Genomic DNA, 19,196 nt, shown 5'->3' on the forward strand with positions numbered 1-19,196 from the left:
TGCGTGTGCATAGGTTATCTCATACTAAGCATTCAGTTACTATGGGAAAGTTCCATCTGCATCTTAGAGGATCTGAGCTCGATTGAAAAGATGAAGATATTCAACATCTATTTGTGCACTTCACCTGCAGGCTGTGTGTGTTCGCACTCAGCTGTGCTGATCTTTCTTCCTGTGGCTACTTTGATGGGAGATGCTAAATATTGCTGTCCTTTTCAGGAGCTTTGGTTCCCAGTGCCAGTCAAGCTGCAGTGCAGCAAGAACTCCTTATTTGGCTCAGATGATGCATTTCAAGTCACCTTGCTTTTCAGTTTGTGCACTTTCTCCCTGTCGTTAGCAGTGTGCACTGCACCAGCCTTTGGAGCTGTCACCATTGACAAGCTGAGATTGGGCACAGTGGTGATGGCAAACCTCGTGGCAGCACTGAAGGGCATCCATCCCCCCATAGCAGCTGATTGCAGGGTGGGAAAGGTGTGCACAGCCACAGCAGCACAATTCAACTTCAAGAAGGAATATTCTGGTTTAAAAAGGGTATTTTAATAATGGATGCTGTTGGTTTGGTTTTAATTAATGATCTAGACCAATAATTAAAAATCTATGTGATTGAATACTTGGCAGCTTTGTGTTGGGGGGGGAAGTGGAGAGGAGGAAATATCTGGCTAATTGTTAAAAATAAAGCTGCCAAACTAAGATAAATATAAAATGCAAGCAGACCTTCATGATAAAATTACTCTATTAATCCCATGAGGTAGCTTTTACAGATTGGACTTGTCTCTTTATTGCCCTTTTACCGCACAGGTGAAAACCTTAAAAATGTTTATTGCTGTGTTTCATGCCATTCTAAAAGTTGTATATTGTTACTGTTGTGTTTATTTGTTTGATAGTGCACTTATAATGAACTGAATAATGAGGGTTGGGTGCATAGCACGGCCTGCATTCTGCTGTGTATTAAGTGGTACTTTGCCAGCTGGAAGCTGCTAAGATAAGGCAAAACACAGGTGTCATCCACAGAGCTGCCTGGCTTCACAGAACTTGGGAATCAGCAGAGAGCTCTTGTCCTTCGCCAGCTTTTTGCACAAAGCATCTTTTATTTTTGCTGATCTTTCACCATTTGGAAAAGAAACAAACACAACTGGTTCTTACCCGCGCTGCTTCTCCCACATTCTAAGCATCTCTGCATCAGCTACCATTTTGCTCTGATGGAGGGTTAAGCAAAGATACTTTTTGTTGCCAGCAAGGCTTCTCCTCTGTGTGGAGTGTTTCCCAAATGCTGATGATGGCTCATTGTGTTACATGAACGATGTGTAGCAATCAATGTGTCCATTACTCCTCTGAGAGCAACAGATATTGTTGCCTGTTTGGGTTATCAGCCAAACTGTGGCATCTTTTGGGTGCTTTTTAATTGTTCTATAATAACAATATTGTGTCTAATGCACTTCATATACGTTATTTAGTTAATTGAGATTTTGTTTGACTTGTTGAATTTCTTTCCAGCAGGTCATCTTCTCCTCACTACTTATCTTCAGTACTTAAGCAGAATAATGGCCGATCTCTCAAAGGTAACTATGAGTTTTCTTCTGCTTTTAATCACAAGCATGTTCTAAACCCAGGGTGATTTTGATTTATTTTTTATATGGGCTTTTTCTGGAGGGCCCGCTAGATTACAAAAAAACAATAATACAAAACTTATTTAATAGAACACACACTTATTATATCAGTGATGTGTGCATTAAGCACAAGTCCATAAGATTGGTTTTGAACTGTAGGAGTCCTGTTGTTTTCCAGCAAAGCATTTAGCAGACACATCAAATATGACCTACTTTAAGACTGAGCAGTTCTGTAGTAAACTGGTTTGAAAGCTCTGCGTCTCTACACTGGGGACTGTCTGTAGTCAGTTGGAGGTTTATATTTGTCACCACAAACTAAGGCAGAAAGGCAGCAAATTTTTATTATGTGGTATGTAGCCACAGTAGTGCCTAAAGCTGGGTGTTTGCTATAGGTGGCTGTGCAGTAATTACAAGGGAATGAGGAACAAGTCAGAAGAGTGCTGCACAGATGGCACTTCACAGATCACCAAGGTTGGAAAAAGACCTACATGATCACCCAGTCCAACCATCCACCCATCACCAATAGTTCTCACTAAACCATGACCCTCAACACAACGTCCAAACGTTCCTTGAACACCTCCAGGGTTGGTGACTCCACCACCTCCCTGTGCAGCCCATCCTGCTACCTGACCACTCTTTCAGAGCAGCAGTATTTCCTAATGTCCAGCCTGAACCTCCTCTGGCACAGCTTATCACCAGTTATACAAGAGAAGAAGCCGACCCCCAGCTCACAACAACCTCCTCTCAGGTAGTTATAGAGAGCAATATAGTCTCCCCTGAGCCTCCTCTTCTCCAGGCTGAACAATCCCAGCTCCTTCAGCCGTTCCTCACAAGGCCTGTGCTCCAGACCCCTCACCAGCTTTGTTGCCCTTCTTTGAACATGCTCCAGGGCCTCGATGTCTTTCTTGCAGTGAGGGGCCCAAAACTGGACACAGTACGGGAGGTGCGGCCTCACCAGAGCTGAGTACAGGGGGACAATCTCTGCCCTGTTCCTGTTGGCAACACCATTTCTGATGCAAGCCAGGATGCCATTGGCCTTCTTGGCTGCCTGGGCACACTGCTGGCTTGTGTTCAGCTGAGCATCAATCAAAAAAAAAGTGGAAAGTGTCTCAGCTATCACCTCCACCAGTTCCCTCAGCACTCTCGGGTGAATCTCATCTGGCTGCATGGACTTGTGGCAGTTGAATTGGAGCAGCAGGTCTCTGTGTCCTCCTGAATCATGGGGGGTTTGTTCTGCTCCCCAGCTGAGACTACAAGGTCAGAGAGTGGAGTACCCTGAGCATAACCGGTCTGATCTTCAAAGACAGACGTCAAGAAGGCATTCAGACCTTCTGCCTTTTCCTTATCCTCAGTGGTCACATTCCCAGCCTCATCCAGTATTATCATCCACTTTACCTATTTGCTAAAAAAAAGTTGAGCACAAGTTGGTATTATTTCCAGTGTAGCTGTGAAGAAATATCTAAATTTGCTGATGAACAGAATAGATATATCAGTGTAGGTAAGGAATCACCTTAAACATGCGAAATGTTCCCTTTAGTGCTCAGAAGAAAAGAACAGGTTGGGTTTAGCAAACTGACTTGGCATGTAGTTCTCAGTTCTGTAGTACCTGTGCTGCTCAGTAACCAAGTTTATCCCTGTGTGCTTGCAACCACACAAGTCGTGCAGTAGGTACAGGAAAAAAACACAAGTCGCATCCACAACCGAAGGAGTTTTTGTTGCCTAGTTATTGTTTTAACAACAGGCACCAAAGCTTGGGAGAGGAAGACTGGATGGAACTGAGTTGTGCTGGGGATATGACTGCGAAGGAGCGATCTGGCTGGATGGCTGAGCTCAGAGTCATACTGAATGGAGCTCAACCCATTTGGTGGGTAGTCACCAGCAGCATTCCCCGGGGCTCTGGCTTGGAGCTAGTTTTGTTTAATATTTTTATCAGCAGTCTGGTGGAGGGTGTTGAGTGTAGGCTGAGGGAAGAGCACCTGGCAAGCTGCTCAGCAGAAAAGAACTTGGGGATGCTGGTTAATGGCTGACTGAACGTGAGCCAGCAGTGTGCTCAGGTGAACAAGAAGGCTGGTGGTTGCTGGCCTGCATCAGAAATACTATGGCCTGCAGGATGAGAGAAGTGACCTTCTCTCTGTACTTAGCCCTGGTGAGGCCTCACCTTAAAGTACTGTGTTCAGTTTGGGCCTCTCAGGTACAAGAAAGACATTGAGTTGCACAATCAGAAGAAAGCAACAAAGCTGGTGAAGGAATTAGAAAACAAGATGTGTGAGGAGTGGCTGAGGGAGCTGGAGCAGTTTAGTCTGGAGAAGGTTGAGAGGAGACATCATTGCTCCCTACAGCTGCCTGAAAAGGAGGTTGTTGCAAAGTGGAGGTCAGTCTCTTCCATCAAGTGCCAAGTGATAGGATTGAGGCAATGGCCTCAAGGTGTGCCAGGGGAGGTTTAGGATGAATGTTAGGAATAATTTATTTACCTAAAGGATAGTCAAGCATTGAAACAGGCTGCTTAAGTAAAGTGCTGGAGTCCCTGTCTGTGGAGGTGTTTAATAGATGTGAGGATGTGCGTGAAGGGACATAGTTTAGTGATGGGACTCAGTATGTTAGGCTGACGGCTGGGCTTGGTGATTTTGAAGATCTTCTTCAAGCTAAATGGATCCTGTGATGAATCTGTGATCTCTTCTGACCATAGCTAGAACTCCACAGTACAACCTGTTTCCCCATCTACCACATTAGACACAGGTATCTGCAGATGTCTGAAGGATGTTCCACCACATGCCCACCCCTCTTGGTTGTTCGTGCAGCAGCCGGCACTGAGACCTGAGGTGATGTTGTTCAGTACCGTCATTCTTGGCAGTTGCAGGATTGCACCCCTTGTCACAGCTACAGCAGCAGCACACAAGCTAAGTAAGGGATGTCCATGCAGCCACTTTTGCAGCACAGACAAACCCAAAGGGAAGCTGCTCCTAAGAAGGAATGAGTTGACTTTTAATGTGGACGCCTGGAGGTGGAGGTGCCTTGCTGAAGCTCTAGGAGGAGCAGCCTCCTGCTGAAACGTGGTTTGAGCAGAACTCAGGGCTGTGTGTAACTCACACCTGTAACTAACTGCTGTGCTCACCTCTGTGTCCCTTGGGTTGTTTTACTGTTTATTTTCAGTATTTTCAGTGAATTCTAGCTGAATGGAGTGTCGCTGTCTCCCTGGTATCCTCCTCCTCAGCCCACTGGTATCTACCTACTCTTGTAGGTTTTAAAGACTGCTGGAGTCTGAGGACTTGGCCATTCTTTTCTCCTGCTTTCACTTTCCATGAGGAAGAACAGCACACCAGAATCAGATTTAAAAAAAACAAAACAACGGGTGAATTTAAGATGGAAATCTGCTTTTCATTGACAGACAAATGCAAATAGAAGTAGCAACAGCTGCTGAACAGAAGATGGTTACTCCATTTTCCCATATGGGCTTGTACAGTTTTCCTCATTTTACAGCACTGTAGTGGGCCTCCGTACCAGAAAGGAGCCAGGCAGCACGCTGGGATATCACCACATTTCTTTAGAAGCAGCCTGTTGAGCACAGGTCTCGTATCTCAGTAATAAAGCTTGATCTACTGATGGTTGGTCCTCATCAAAAATAATAAGAGTAAAATGCGGGGAAGTGAATCGTGCCCAAATGCTAAATAGCTGATTCCAAGAGAAGGTGTGCGTTGTTTATTTGTCGTAGTGTTGTTGTTAGAGCTCTTGCAGAAGGGTAATAAGGTGCCATTAACAAAGCAGGGCTGCAGCAGCAGGACATCCAGCTCCGTACTGCAGCTGCTGAGGTGAGGGGCTGCTTTTAGTCTTCAGCCACAAAGCAGAAGCACTGCTTGGGCAGCAGAGCCAAGGCTTTAAAGGCAGAGCCTGTCCCACAGGTGACGGTGACCACATATTGATATAGGGGTTCTGGTTGTGCTGTGGTAGTAAGGAAGCACCCTGTTCTGCTGCAGAGTTGGTGGATCTCCCCTGCTTGCTTTTGTGCAGTACTGAAGGAGGAATGTGTTTGCTTGGGCAGACATAGGGTGCTCAGGGCTCTATACAGTGTAAGAGAGGTCTCTCTCCTCAGTGATTTTGCTGGTGAGTCCTTAGATTTGAGAAATAATTCTTTATCAGGGAATGCAATTGCCAAGGAAGCCAGAATATAAGAGTGGTGACCAGGAGGCACTGGGAATTCTTCAAGATGAATGAAGTTGCTGCAGTGCGCAACTCCTTCCTATTCCTTTCTGCTAGCATGCAGAATGTACAGTGCAGTCAGCACGACAGGGAGGTGAGTGTCCCTCTGCACTCAGCTCTGGTGAGACCACACCTCAAGTATTGCGTTTGGTTTTGGACATAATGATCTTAGAGGTCTTTTCCTTAATGATTCTGCGATTCAAAAACACTATTTGCAGGTTGTAGTGTTTCCTTGGTGCCTCCCGTTACTTGTCAGTTTATCAAGGTGGTCTTTATGTGCCAGCTCTGTTTGTTTAAAGGAGTCTGATGGCAACTAAGGAGTCAGGCTATTTCACTTGCTGATTATGGAAAGTGAAAGGAAGGAACTGTTGGAGGCTTTATTTCTTTTTGTCAGTTGCACCGTAAATTGCGAATTATGACTTGTCAGTTCAGTTTTGTTACTGCCAAAGACAAAGCAGAGAATAAAAACATCTTGCAAGTGCAGTGGGATAAGACCTGAGAGTATTTTGATTTAAAAATGATAGCAAATGAAAATAACGGTGAAGGTGTATGTCTTACAACCTGTGTTGGAGACAGCAGCTCGTTCACTTCCCATGTTGATAAAAGCCAACATGGTGTTCTTGGCTGTAATGAGGCTATCAAAAGCTGTGTAAGGTAAGGAATCAAATGGGCAATTCTGCAGTGTCCCTCCCAAAATTTAGTCCCACTGACGTTCAGTAATATAGCTAATGCACGAAGTGGAGTGGGGGATGGACTGCAAATGGGATTGCCAGTGTTTCACTCCAGCAGCTCCTTTCTCAGCAGTAGCTGAGCAGGATGCAGAGACCGTTCCACTTAATGCGGGCACCTTCCAGCACATTGTCTTCTAGCCCCGCTTCTCTGCTTGTAATCCGCTCAGTGCAGCAGAGGACAGCATTTTACAAGTAGTGTTTGTCACCATAACTAAATCACTGCTGTTCATCTGAGTATTTTTCAATTGCCTATTTCTTACGCATATCTCAGTACCTCCTTCTAGAGGGAGTTCTGTTCTTCTTCCCCTTTTGTCTTCTCTGTTTGTTTCGTTTTATATGTTCATAGTGTGAAAAATCTTGTGAAGAGGGCACTTTGTGGTAATAGAAAACAAAGTGTGTGCTGAATTAGTGCTGTGTTTAACAGCATTCTTCAGTCTTGTGCATTCATTCATAGAATGAGGGTGTGAAGCTGATGAGGTGCCTTGTTTTGCCATATGTATTATCTTCCTTTACAAACAAAAGCCATTTGTTGATAACATCATCATCATCATATGAGCATCTGATTAATGTTGCAGTTTCTTGGCTTCAGATGTGGCTGTGTGAATTCAGTTAAGTAAGAATTCAGCAAGAGTTCAGCGTTAGCAGGGTTATTGCACTTGAGATACGTGGCCATTGTGTAGCCACTTTGCTCATACAGTGCCACTCTGGATCACCGTGCCTTTGTATTTTTTACTGCATTAGAATCATGCTGGGTCTGAATCCTTACACAGTTTTCAGCTGTTCTTCATAGTAGACCGATGTATGCAGATTACGTATTCCTCATGTGTTCTAGAGACCTAATTTTGTCAGTCTTACCCGAGTTGTAACGTTTTGCTGTTTTTCCTTTGCAGAATCTGATATTGATGCTGCTACTGCGATGATGCTGTTGAATACTTCAATTGAACAAGGGATGCTAGACTGTAAGCATAAGCCATTTTGCTGGTTTTGCCTTCACCCCGTAGCTAAACGTTTTCTTTAAAGTTGCAGTAGTGGATCTCGCCAGTAGTAAGAAGAGTCAAGAAGCAAATCTGTTTTGATCATTCTTTTTGCTAGCATTAGTTTTATAGAACCACCTTCTCTTTTTTCCCTCTCTTTTCTTGTGCAGAGTTCTTCCCTTGCCCTTTATGTACTAAACGCTAAGGAGATTCTCTTAGCTACTTCTAGGTGTCTCCATCGTTTATCTGTGATTAGCTGAAGACCATTGTCTTCCATGGATGACAGGAAATGTGCATGAGAAATTCTAGCTCTTAAGTGCTCGCTTCCAGCTTATTCTTTGCGCTCAGCAGCCAGAGCGATCTCATTGAGTATATGCTTACCAATGGAATTCATTTTTAATAGGTGAGAAACCTCAGTCTCTGAAGACACCTAAGAAGAGGAGTTATGGCAGTGCGTTTAATCCTTCCAGTTCCATAGAAAATGATTCTGCAGCCACCAATATTGATCCGAAGGAGGATCATAATTACAGCGCTAGCAGCATGGGTTCGCAGCGTTGTGCATCTAGGTCCAGTGTGTCTTCCTTGTCCTCTGTCGATGAGGTGTATGAATTTATCTCCAAAAACAGCCATGCTGGAAGTGATGGCAGTGAAGGATTTCACAGTGAAGTGGATACAGACGTTGACTATGAAGACGATCCTCTTGGAGACAGTGGCTATGCATCGCAACCGTGTGTAGATACCTCTGAGAAAAGTCAGCCTAGCAACAAAGCACTCAAGGAGTTATGTCAAGAAATTGATGAGGAGCTGAAAGAAGCAGCGGGGTCCCTGCTCCACCTTGCTGGCATCCAAACGTGCTTGGGTTCCTTAATAAGTACTGCAAAGACCCACAGTCACAAGCAAAGGAAAAAATAGTGTGCTTGTCAATGTTGAATATATACATATATTTTTTTTAATTGTGGCAATACTCTTCTACTTTTACCCTTCACAAGGGAGATCAAAGCCATAAGAGGACTCATTGCTTTTTTATTTTTGGCACTAACTGTAATTTAGCCATTTATTTTTAAATCACTGCCTAAAAAGAAAAAAAAAATTCAACTTCTCAGATTAGAAGAGATGCATGACTTGTGACAACCTGAAAGCAAACCTCTGAATGATCACTGTTCTCCTTTTTTGCTTTCTTTTAAAGTTTTGTTTGTTTGTTTGTTTTTTCCCAGAGTTATATTTGCTCAGATGCACGTTATGGTTCATGTCGACATCTCTGCTGGCCCCATCCGCAGAGGTGAATTTTGCCCTAAGGGCTCTGACTTCCATGTAAAGATTTAAAAAGGAGGAGGAAAAAAAAAATAGAAAGGGAAAGAAAGAAGGAAAAAAAAGAAGAAATGTTCTGGCCTGAATTACCTCCTTCTCTCTGCTCTTCTAACCTCTCTTCAGTGGAAATGTTGCAGAAGTAGCTCCCAGTGGCTGCAGTTTTCTACCCATCCAGTACAGTGTCTGAAAACTGCACCACTGCAGGAGGTGCTCAGTGCTGTAAGTACCCTGGGCAGAGGGAAGGAGCACAGCCCTCCCAGGCAGAGTGGACAACGGGTAGCTGAGGTGGGTGCCACCCTCTGCTTTCTTTTTTCTTTCCTGCTTGTGCCCCCACTGCCAACCTGCTGCTGTCTGTAGGCCAGGTTCCTCAACCTGTTGTTTTTTTCCCATCTTAAGACATGCTGTCCTAGAGGGGCAGAGGCTGGGGGTCACCTTATTGCAGATATGCACGCACCTTAGGTGTAGCCAGCAGTGAAAGCTGCCACTTGCCAAGCTTGATGTCCTCTTATCACTGCCACCGTTGAACATGTTGTAGAATCTTACAGCCGTGGGATATCTTGGGATGGAAGGGACAAGTGAGGATCATTGAGTCCAACTCCAGGCTCCATGTAGCACCACGTGATAATCAGACCATGTGTCTGAGAGCGTGCCGTTAGCACAGTTCTGCTGCTGCCCCCCTGCCGCATCTGCTGCCTTGCTCCCCAGTGGAAGAGGTGGACTCAGAGAATAAAGAACAGCAGCTCGTGCTGTTAAATTGGAAGTATGTTTCTTACTTCGGTTTTTGGTGTCTAGGTCATGAATGACCGCTGGAAAGAGAATTTTCACCCCCTAACCTGAAACAAAGCCAAATAGCTTCCTTTTGAATCACCGAACATGGAAAAGCAATTTGGGTTTTTTGGCTGTCCATACCCTCAGTTTCCTAGATGAGCGTGCCTTCTGTCCGGTGGATCCTTTTGGCCTGCCACACGCAGTGCGTCTAACAAGCAAGGCGAGCCTTTGCTCCATGGATGTCTGTCTTAACTCTGTTTTACTTCACAGTTCATTTTTGCAGTAAGAGTCCCCTTAGAGTTCCCACACATCTTTTGGCCAAAATAATAATAATAATAAATTAATGGTATGGTAATTTTTTTTCTTCTTTAATTCATTTTTTTAAAGAAAAAAAGTTTTTCTGTTCAAAAATGGGTATTCAGTGCTGTTAGAGTGGGTTTTAACTGTGCTGTAACAATAAGGATGCCTTAAGTATGTTTCAGAGTCTTAGACAATATCAGTGGTCATCTTTCCTGTCTCTGAAGGGCAGTGCCATGTGCCATCAAGGTGTTTAGCTGACACGTTGAGCTGTTGTTTCCAGCAGTTCTTGGGCGAAGCTGAGTAAGAGTTAGAAGTAAGAAACCAGCGCCCACTGCTTGGGCTGTTGAAGGCAGTGCTGTGTTCAGCCAAAAGGTAACTATCCCCTTGCGGAATGTTTTTCTGTCTCTTTGGAGGCCTTTTAGAGATCAGTGTTTTCTGTTTGTCAATCCTTTCATGAGTACTGCCATAAACGTGTGTTTTAAATACGAATACAGCCGTGCTGCTGAGGGTCTGTTGCTCTAAGGGCCTGGTTCAGTGCCTCTTGAAGACAATAGTGGTGCTCCCACTGATTTCATGGCTGTAGGATCAAGCCTGAAATATCTGAGGTTCTTTTGTAGCATGTTTTGGAATTCAAAGCCAACTTTCTTTTAAAGCACAAACACTAGAAAATGTCTTTTCCTTTTTTTCTTCTTTTTTTTTTTTTTTTTTCTTTTTTGTTGTTGTTTTTTCCAATCACTTCAGTTTTAAGAATGAGTTATTTTATTTCTTGAAAGGGAAGAAAGGAACTCTGATGTATTCCTACTTCGTGTTAACAGCCACTGGTCTGCACCTGTACCGCGTGTACAGATGTGTATGTCTTCTGGATATCACAAGTGGTGCATTAGCCAACTTGATCCGCTATTGGATGTTACCGATGGGTAGCAGGGGAAAGCTCGCTGTTCGAAAGGAAGTTACAGATCAGTGCAGTGGTTCTTGGGAATTTTGGAGGTGGAGATGTGAATGCTCAGTGGAACTACTTCTTGCTCCTGGTTTGCTTTAGCGCTTAGACTGAATACTGGAAAGGGCAGAGTCTGCGTCTGTGCAGAAGATGAGGGTTCACCTACAGAGAGGTGCCGTTAGCAGGCAGGATTTTGCTCAGCGCCGTGACTTTGGCGGCGTGCTGTTGAAGGAGGTGCCATATGGCTCGTGTTGGAGTTGGTTGCAACTCTTCTCTGGCTTCTAAGGAAAGCTGGATCGAGGTCCAGTCACTTGGGAAACAGTGCCAATATCAGCCCCAAGGTTGGGTTTGGTTCTGAGTTTCTTTTGGCCTTGAATGAAAACCTGAGGAGGTTGATACTGTATTAGGAGCATGGCTGTGCCACGACTAACCCTGAAGCAGGTGATCGTGGCTTCAGTGTTACTGAAGGAATGGGACTGGGAAGCTACCAGTGCATTTAATGACCATATACAACAAGCAATAAACCTACGCTGGTGAGCAGCTAACAGTGAAAGCTGCGTCCGTCCTCACAGCTTTCAGCAGGAGAGAACTGGCTGTCAGAATAGCTGCGGTTCCTTTCGCTTCCATAGCTAGAATGGGGTTTGGGTTTGTTTGCCACCTGAGTTAAAGACCCTGGTGTATATAGTATAAATGGAGTATAATTAAAAGTTATTTTGACTGTTGGTGGGTTGGTTTTCTTTAGCGACATATGTAAAATGTTCATGCCAATGGTTGACTCAAATATACTTTAACAGCAGTTAAAAGGCAACAAAAGTATTAATGAACCACCTTCGTTTCTTTAAACGCAGTGGAGAAGTGCGCGGGGCTGGTGTGGAAGGGAGGTTGCTTTGCTTTGGGCAGACTGTGATGTGGGTGCTGTACAAACCGGTACTGGCCTTTCACACCCAGATACTGAATTACTGCTTTTGTGAAAGTTGCCTCAAATGTTTTAAAATCCAACTTGAAAACGGAGGTTGCCTAGTTGGCGGCTGCTCATTAGGCTGAAAAGGAAAAGCTTTGGTTAAAGCAAACTACACTCACGTGTGTTAATAACGGTGTAGTCAAAATATTTATCGAAAAGAAGAAATAGAATATTCTAAATGTTGCACCTGCCATCCTATCTTAAAGCACGTTCTTCACAACTAACTGCCAGTGCCATTACCGAGTCTGTTTTATAAATGTACATTTCTTCAAACTAAAAAGTGCATAATTAAAAGTATTATGTTGCTGCCATATAGTGATATGAAACATTTTATAATTGCCAATTCATTGTACCTATTATTTATTTAAAAGTGAATTGTAAGAATGCTTTCTGATCAAATGAACCAGAGTTGTTTTTAAAACGTTCCCTCTAGCTTGTTTCTGATGTAGCATAAGCAGCGTCCTTGGGTTTGGTTAGGATAATTTTGCCCGTAGGTGACCAGTTCTAACCCTTTTTCCTCAGTCCTTTCCCCGTTTTAAAGAATATTTACAGAAGTTTAGTTTTTTGTATGCTAATCTCTGTTAATTAAAATGTTTATAAAGTTTATTTTTACCAAAGAGATGCAATTCATTATGACAAAATATTGCAGAATAAACTTTGTTTTATAACATTTGTGACTTTTCTGCCCACATTTTTCATTCAGATGATCAAAGGGGCTTTTATAAAATAAACGGCGTTGCAAACAGTAAGTGCTGCGTTCTCTCTTTATCTACAGATCGTGGTATCGGTCCCAAAGGGTGCCCCGAGAGCCCCCCGCTTTCCTTTAAATCTGCACAACAGGAGTAGGTTTGTTTGGGAGACAAAAGTAATTTGCTGTAGGTCTCTACTTGGTTTGGAACGTTGCGTGCACGTGGAAGCAATAGGTATGGTAACACGTAGCAGGATTTGCTTTCAGGGCAGTTCATCCATAACTGGCCGTAACACTTGAACTGCATCCTATTAATGCTGGGATTTAATGGAACTTGAGGAATGTTCTGACATCTTGGGAACTGCTGGAATACTGCTGCACACCTTTTGTCCTCGTGGGAGACATCTCACCTTGTTGATTTTGCTTTTTGGCAAAAAACTCGGGCTTTTTTTCCTGACGATTGCCTATGATTATTTTGTTCTATATCTGTATTTCTGCAGTTAAGCTGCTTGTAAGGCACTCAGAGATCAGCGACGCAGTATAGGATGGATAATTGTAAGAGCACATCCCTGGATAAAGCTGCACAGTTCTCACTTCATCCTCTTTCAATATTTCCTCTAGCTGTGATCAATGGGGCCTGTTGCATCTTTATCCACAAGGCCTTACAGAAGGCATACCAGTGGCAGCACCTTCCTCCAGCAGCAGCAGCAAAATACTGCCATCCTTTTTCCACCTGTCTCAGCTTGCACCCTGCCAATGGGACAGATCTGCTTGGAGGAGCACAGGTGCATGAACTGCTCCTGGTGCCTGGGAAGCAGTGGTCAGCAGGTAGGAGCAGAGCTGTGTAAGTATTCACGTCAATGTAGTTCATAGAGAAGTTACTTTTCTTGAAAAGCACAGCTAAGAATCACGTGTTAATGACATCCAATTTTTACCCACAGTACTGTTGTTAAGTGTCAGAGCATTTTCCTCTGTGACAGCTTTGCTGGGAATTACCCTCTGTGGAGCCAGGGCTCCTGGATGGAAGCATTCACCAAAGCAATTACTCAGGCATGACACCTGGATTTTAAGGGCATTTGTTCAGGAAGTACTTCTTAGATTGGACTTATGTTTCACAGTGCTTGTCTAATGTGACACAGACTATGCTGATACTTTCTCAGATCTTGAGTTTCCATATCCCTGTAGATATGTGATGACCACATAGGAGTTCCAGTATAAGTCCAACAACATTACCATGAGCTTTTCCTAGTGTACCTTGATGTAGAAACTCCTGTTTTCAGCTGTGAGTTGTTCTTACATCTGAGATAAGACAGCAGTATCAGCTGTGCTTGAAGTTTTCAGCCTTCAGATGCAGTGGGTTTCTCATTCTCCCTGTTCTTCAAGCAGGCGCTCCTGAAAGCTACCTGCTCTTGCAGCTACAGCTCATTTCCTGCTAACATAATTAGCTATCCCCTGCCAGTGTTTGTCTAAAGAGCTTCGTTAAACATGAGTGCTTATTTTCCCATTGCCTCAGTACAAAAGCAATCATTCCCCTCCTTAGGCTCTTGAGCTACTAAACAAACCAAGATCATTTGCTTTCCGTTTGAAGACATGATCCGCATTCCTTGTAGCCACCCATCTGGTTCTTTGAGCTCAGTCTCGGTTTGCATTCAGCATGCTGACACACATGCACAGCAAGAGCCATGGATGCTCCTCAGGAATGCCAGTGCTTTCTGCAAGCTGGTCTCTGCCTCCTGGCCTCAGCACCTCTGCTCCTATGGGATGCTATGTTTGCTGTCATCATACTCTGAGTCATCAGAATGGCTACCTTCAACCAAGTACTTTGTGTGCTCTTTCAGCAGCCGCAAAAGAGCAGTTGACTTTCATTAAAGTTAGACATGTTTAGCTGAGCTTTGCTTTTATGCTGATTGTCATAATCTCCGTTTCTATGGATTCCTGACAGCCCAGGACCTACCAGGCAGTGCACTCAGTTGGATGGGATGCACTATTTTTGCATTCATTCTTAAAAAGGTGGTGCTGATGCATTACTTGTGCATTTCCTTGCTTATGGACTCGTGTTGAACCCTATCGGCCCAACCTCAGAAGCCCTCAGGTGGTGTTCTGGAAAACTCTACACATTACATTTGAAAGTTGATTCCTTGTCTTCAAGACATTTTGTTTTTATTTCATGAAATCGGTAGTTCGGTATTTTCTCACTAAGATCCAGCAGGTTCTCGTTTGCTTTAGATGCTCAGATGAGCTCAGCAAACCACATTTTCAGTCATTTTCTGGACGGGTGCATTTTCCTCTCTGATGAGCTTTGTGCATGTTTGTTTGAGCTGCTGGTGGAGGATTCCATGCTCCACATGCACAGCCTGACCTCCGCAAATTACAGGCATTTTATCTTTCTTTTCTTTTGGCTGTGAGGAATTGAAAGAGATTAAAAGTCCACCTGTTGTGTTGGACTATGGCAGGCTTGCCAGAACAACCTGCTGCCTCCATGGGGTCCGTGAGCCGTTCCTTGAGGCAGGTACCGTCTTGGTAGAGCAGAGCCCTTTCAAAAGAAAAGCCAGCTGTTTCCTTAAGCTTCCCGGTGGCTACACAGCTATCGTGCTGAGTGCGATGGTGCTCTGTGCTACCTTAAGAAATACATTGCTGCCGTGCTTCATGATGTCACCTTGACCCAATCACAACCCACTTCTGTGAGCGCAGTGCTGACTCCCCAGAGAAGCATCCGCAGAGTGACAGCAGCATCCCATGCAGCCGTCGCTAAGCAACAGGATTCAGCTTTCAGCAGGATCTAATTTTAAAGTATTTAACCCTAGATCTGTCAAGGCTCATTATTTCCGATGTGGTTGTTAATCCCTACTTGTTGGTGTCCGATGAATTGCAGCTTTGGAAATACCCTGGTTCTCGCAGTGCGGCAGTTTTATGCTCAGCACCTAATGCCAGGCAGATCTCGATCCGATGTTTTATTTTCGTGCTGATCTGTGCACAGAAATTGTGGGTGCAGTTGGAAGCAGAAAACTGTGCGCTGTCCTTCCACGACTCTGCCTTTCTTCACTAGTTTGTTTCTCTCTAAGGAATACTATTTTTCAAATGAATGAATGCTCACGGGTGGGAAGGTGCCAAGAACGCTTTGGCTTACATTTTTAGCAATGTGATGTGTGCTCTCACTATTAGCTGGATTTCACTGAGGTCCCGCAGCCTGTCCTCTTCTCTAAAGCCATTCCAGCACAATGGTGGCATTTTGAAACGCAGGATGGTTGTTTTTTTTTCTTTCTTTTTCTAGCTGTCAAGCTTAAAAGATTACAAAGAAATTTACAGACGCTGGGAAGTGCCAATGAATATATATTTTTAAACAGCTTGCTGCATTTTATTGCTGTTTAAAGGGCAGGAAGCCCTGGAAGCCTACTCTCGTATGTTACAAAACATGAACTTATTTCTGGTGGTGTCGTTCCTTGATCCATTAATACACATCTCCTTCAAGTGCACTCCAGTTTGCTGCTCGCTTCTTAAAGGCACGGTGGTATTTCACTCTGCTGCCAAAATGCTGCTTCTGCTGCTCAGTGTCATAACCACAAAAGGAAGGGAAAACGCTGAAGAAAAGACACAAAAATGAAATGTAGTAAAATGCAAAGAAAAATGATTGGGACGTTCGTGTTTTAAAAAACATGAATATTGTCCACCTCAGCTTTGTGAACTCCCCTAAGATTCTTCTTCCTCCTATTGTTAGGATTCAGACCTGACGTGGCTGTGCCCTCTGAGCTGCTTCTCCTTTCCAGTTCATGCTAATATACAAGGACAATTCTGCTTCTGCCACAGCCCCTTCTCCAGCAGTCGGTGTGATCTCAATCCCCCTGGGCTTCTCCTGGGGATCCCATTTTCTGTTCCAGAGTGGAACCACGTCCCCTTCTTCTCCTCATCTCCTTTTCCACAATAGTTTTTCCTGCATTTCACTCATTCCAAAAGTCTAAACTATTTTTGGTGGTGACACTTCACATCCTCATAAACAGGAATCGTTCTGACTAAAATGTTCCCTAAATGACCAGCAAATCCACTGAATCTCTCTTCTCTCTGCAAAAACAAAAGCGAAGCCCTGCCACGTTTGCTGCAGGTACGGCTCCTGCTTTGCTGCTGTTGCTCACATAGGTTAGTTGGGGCTCTTTTCAGAGGTTTGCAGGTCTCTGTCCTCAACTCGTATACAAGAAAAAGCATTCACTTCTCACTTTAAAATCTCCACAGTCCCCCTCCTCAGTTCTTTTATCTTCTATGAAATTAGTTAATTTGGCTCACTGAAAGCAAGGCGCACTGCCTGCATTTTTCTTTCTCCTGTGAACATGCGATGTTAGAATGTGAGTGCAGCAGGACTTATTTGGGTCAATGTTTCCTCCCCCCCCAAAAGAAGACAAGCAGGAAATGAGATTGTAGAATATGAGTAGACCTCCAGAACTATGGCAGAGCAGGAGAAGAGGTGTCATTTGCCTGGAAGGAACAAAATTCCGCTTTGGGAAAAATGGAAGCCAAACGTTCTCAGCTGTTGTGGAGCTGTGGGGTGAAGTGGAGCACACGTTGGTATGGCTTTTCTTTTCTGGTGAAGACACCAAAGCCGCTGCTGTTGCACCAAAGACTGGCACAGGTCGTGCTGCAGTGGAACCAACCCGCATGGAGGAGGGTTCTGAGCATGTGAAGAGAGCTTCCATGAGCCACAAGGTCAGCCCTGACCTATCACAGACACCTTGTTTGCTCAGTTTTTCCATCCCCTTGTTCTCAGTAATTTCTCTCTATGCAGAGTCACCGTTCCCGTGGTCACACACACCCTATAGATGACTCAAGCTACTTATCTTATGGGCTGGGAAGGGGCACGAGAGGCAGAGGCTTGTTTTCATTTCTGTTTTTAAATGCTACGGAAACACTGAAATTATGATAGCAAAGACTACAGATAATGAAACTGTTCTGCGAAGTGCATTTCTGTCCATGTCATGCTTTTTTGAGTGCTTGCCTTTTTCTTTTTTTCTTCTTGTATTTTATCAGAATAATCAGATTTTGAAGGAGGTGAAAGGTTGTGTGTAACAAAAGGTTTGCTACAGTCATCGTGAGAAATAACGAGTGCATATTGTGAGCGCATATCCTGCTGTTCATACTTGCCGTTGCTAAGATAACAGAAACAAAACACCAGTTTAGGGTGTTTGCAGCTTCTGAGGATGTGGTTTATGCATTTCTTGTGATAGTCTGATGACTGAAGATGGCTCCTTTCCAAACGTTTTTGAATTTTTTCCAGACCTTAGAAACCCTTTTGTTGTGAATACTTGAAAGCATGTAAGTGATGACAGAGAAGTTTATTTCCCAAAGCACGGAAAACATCCTGAGTGACTGAAAATACGTTCTTTGTTTATTTCTCTATATGCACCTATTCACAGGATAAGCAAAATGCAAGTTCTGATTAACCAGGCAGAGGAAAAAGCACTGCTGAGCAGGGAGTGGAGGATAAATGAGCCTGAGAGTAGAACATACCCTAACAATCACTGTGATTCCTAAATAAATTATCTGTCTTGAGACACCGCCTAGAATCCTGCTCCTATTGTACTTGCTGCTGGGTGCAGAGGCAAGAAAAGGACAACCTCTGATCCACTGTATATCCTCGGCTCTCTATTCACTCCAGTGAGAGCCAACAAGACGAGAACAAACGCTATGACCCTTGTAAGGGATTATTTTGTTCAACATGCTTCAGCTTGCTTCAAGATTTGCTGCGGTAATGTGTTCCTTTATTCATGTGGGTGGACTTGCAGAAGACAATATTTCGGGGGTCCTTTGGCAATCACACCGCGCTACTTAGCACTACACCAAGTTGACCTCTATCGCTCTGATGTTATGATGACAGAGTCAATCTTACACGATTACATTCCGGATCACTGGTGGACAAGCATGACTATGCCGCACTGCAGCAACACGAGCTGTGCACCTCTCCAATGCAGTGGTGGTTGGACAGCCCTGCTCTCTGGGGGAGGCAAGTATTAAGGAAGTGCCCGAGAGGAAACAGCACGACAAAGACGTTTTTCAAAGCTGCAAGGAGGAGAAATAGCATTGCAAATAGTTGCAGTGACAAAATCAAAAGGAGAAATCTGACAATCTGCTAAGAGAAAGAAATAAAACCTTTGTTACGTACGTGGTTGAGGAACTTTGACTTGACCTTTTTACCAAGCACCACCACAGAGCAGTGATAAATTACACTATATGTTGCTAGCACTATTCTCATGCAGGATCTATGAGAAGGTGATTAAGAGACAGCACCATCTGGAAATGCACGAGGCCAGCCTGGTGCTCAGAATGCATTGAAGTAGACCTGTTTCTGATGAGCCTAAAAATCTCAGTCAGCCCTCAGCCTTACAGCCTTTCAGCAGTAAGACCACCTATCTTTTGATCCACTCAATCTGCTCATGTTGTAAGAAACTGGTATTCCCTCCTGTGATAAGTACCCTATACAACAGAACGTACGTTTAGATCTTGCCATTCTACATAGATGCAGACAATGAAGTCCATGTTCCTCCGCTGGTCAGTCACTGCTGCAGTCAGTGGGGAAGCAATTCAGTCAGCTGCAACTACTTGCTCTATGTCCCTCAGCTCCCTTTCCTAGCTTTCAGCTGTGAAACCTCTCTGTCAGCATTCACTGCGCCAGACATAAGGAGAAAATTCTATCACAAAAGCATCTTTGAGCACATCACAAAATGGGAGTGCCACATTTTGCAACATGT

General features: G+C 44.1%; 1 protein-coding gene across 4 annotated transcripts in view; it reads left to right on the forward strand.

The window, feature by feature from the left end:
• The window catches only part of FOXN2 (forkhead box N2), a 29,729-nt gene extending 17,205 nt beyond the window's left edge, over positions 1-12,524 (forward strand). For 2 of the 4 annotated variants that reach the window (XM_072333225.1, XM_072333226.1), the window contains exons 4-6: positions 1,495-1,556; positions 7,420-7,488; positions 7,907-12,518. In XM_072333225.1, the coding sequence (XP_072189326.1) occupies positions 1,495-1,556; positions 7,420-7,488; positions 7,907-8,415 (640 nt within the window). In that variant the 3' untranslated portion in view covers positions 8,416-12,518. Of the gene's footprint in view, positions 1-1,491; positions 1,557-7,419; positions 7,489-7,906 lie in introns of all 4 variants that reach the window. The other 2 variants (XM_072333223.1, XM_072333224.1) reach the window with 2 other exon arrangements.
• Positions 12,525-19,196: the final 6,672 nt, after the last annotated feature.

This window comes from Excalfactoria chinensis, chromosome 3 (assembly GCF_039878825.1).
Source record: "Excalfactoria chinensis isolate bCotChi1 chromosome 3, bCotChi1.hap2, whole genome shotgun sequence".
Taxonomy (NCBI): Eukaryota; Metazoa; Chordata; class Aves; order Galliformes; family Phasianidae; genus Excalfactoria; species Excalfactoria chinensis.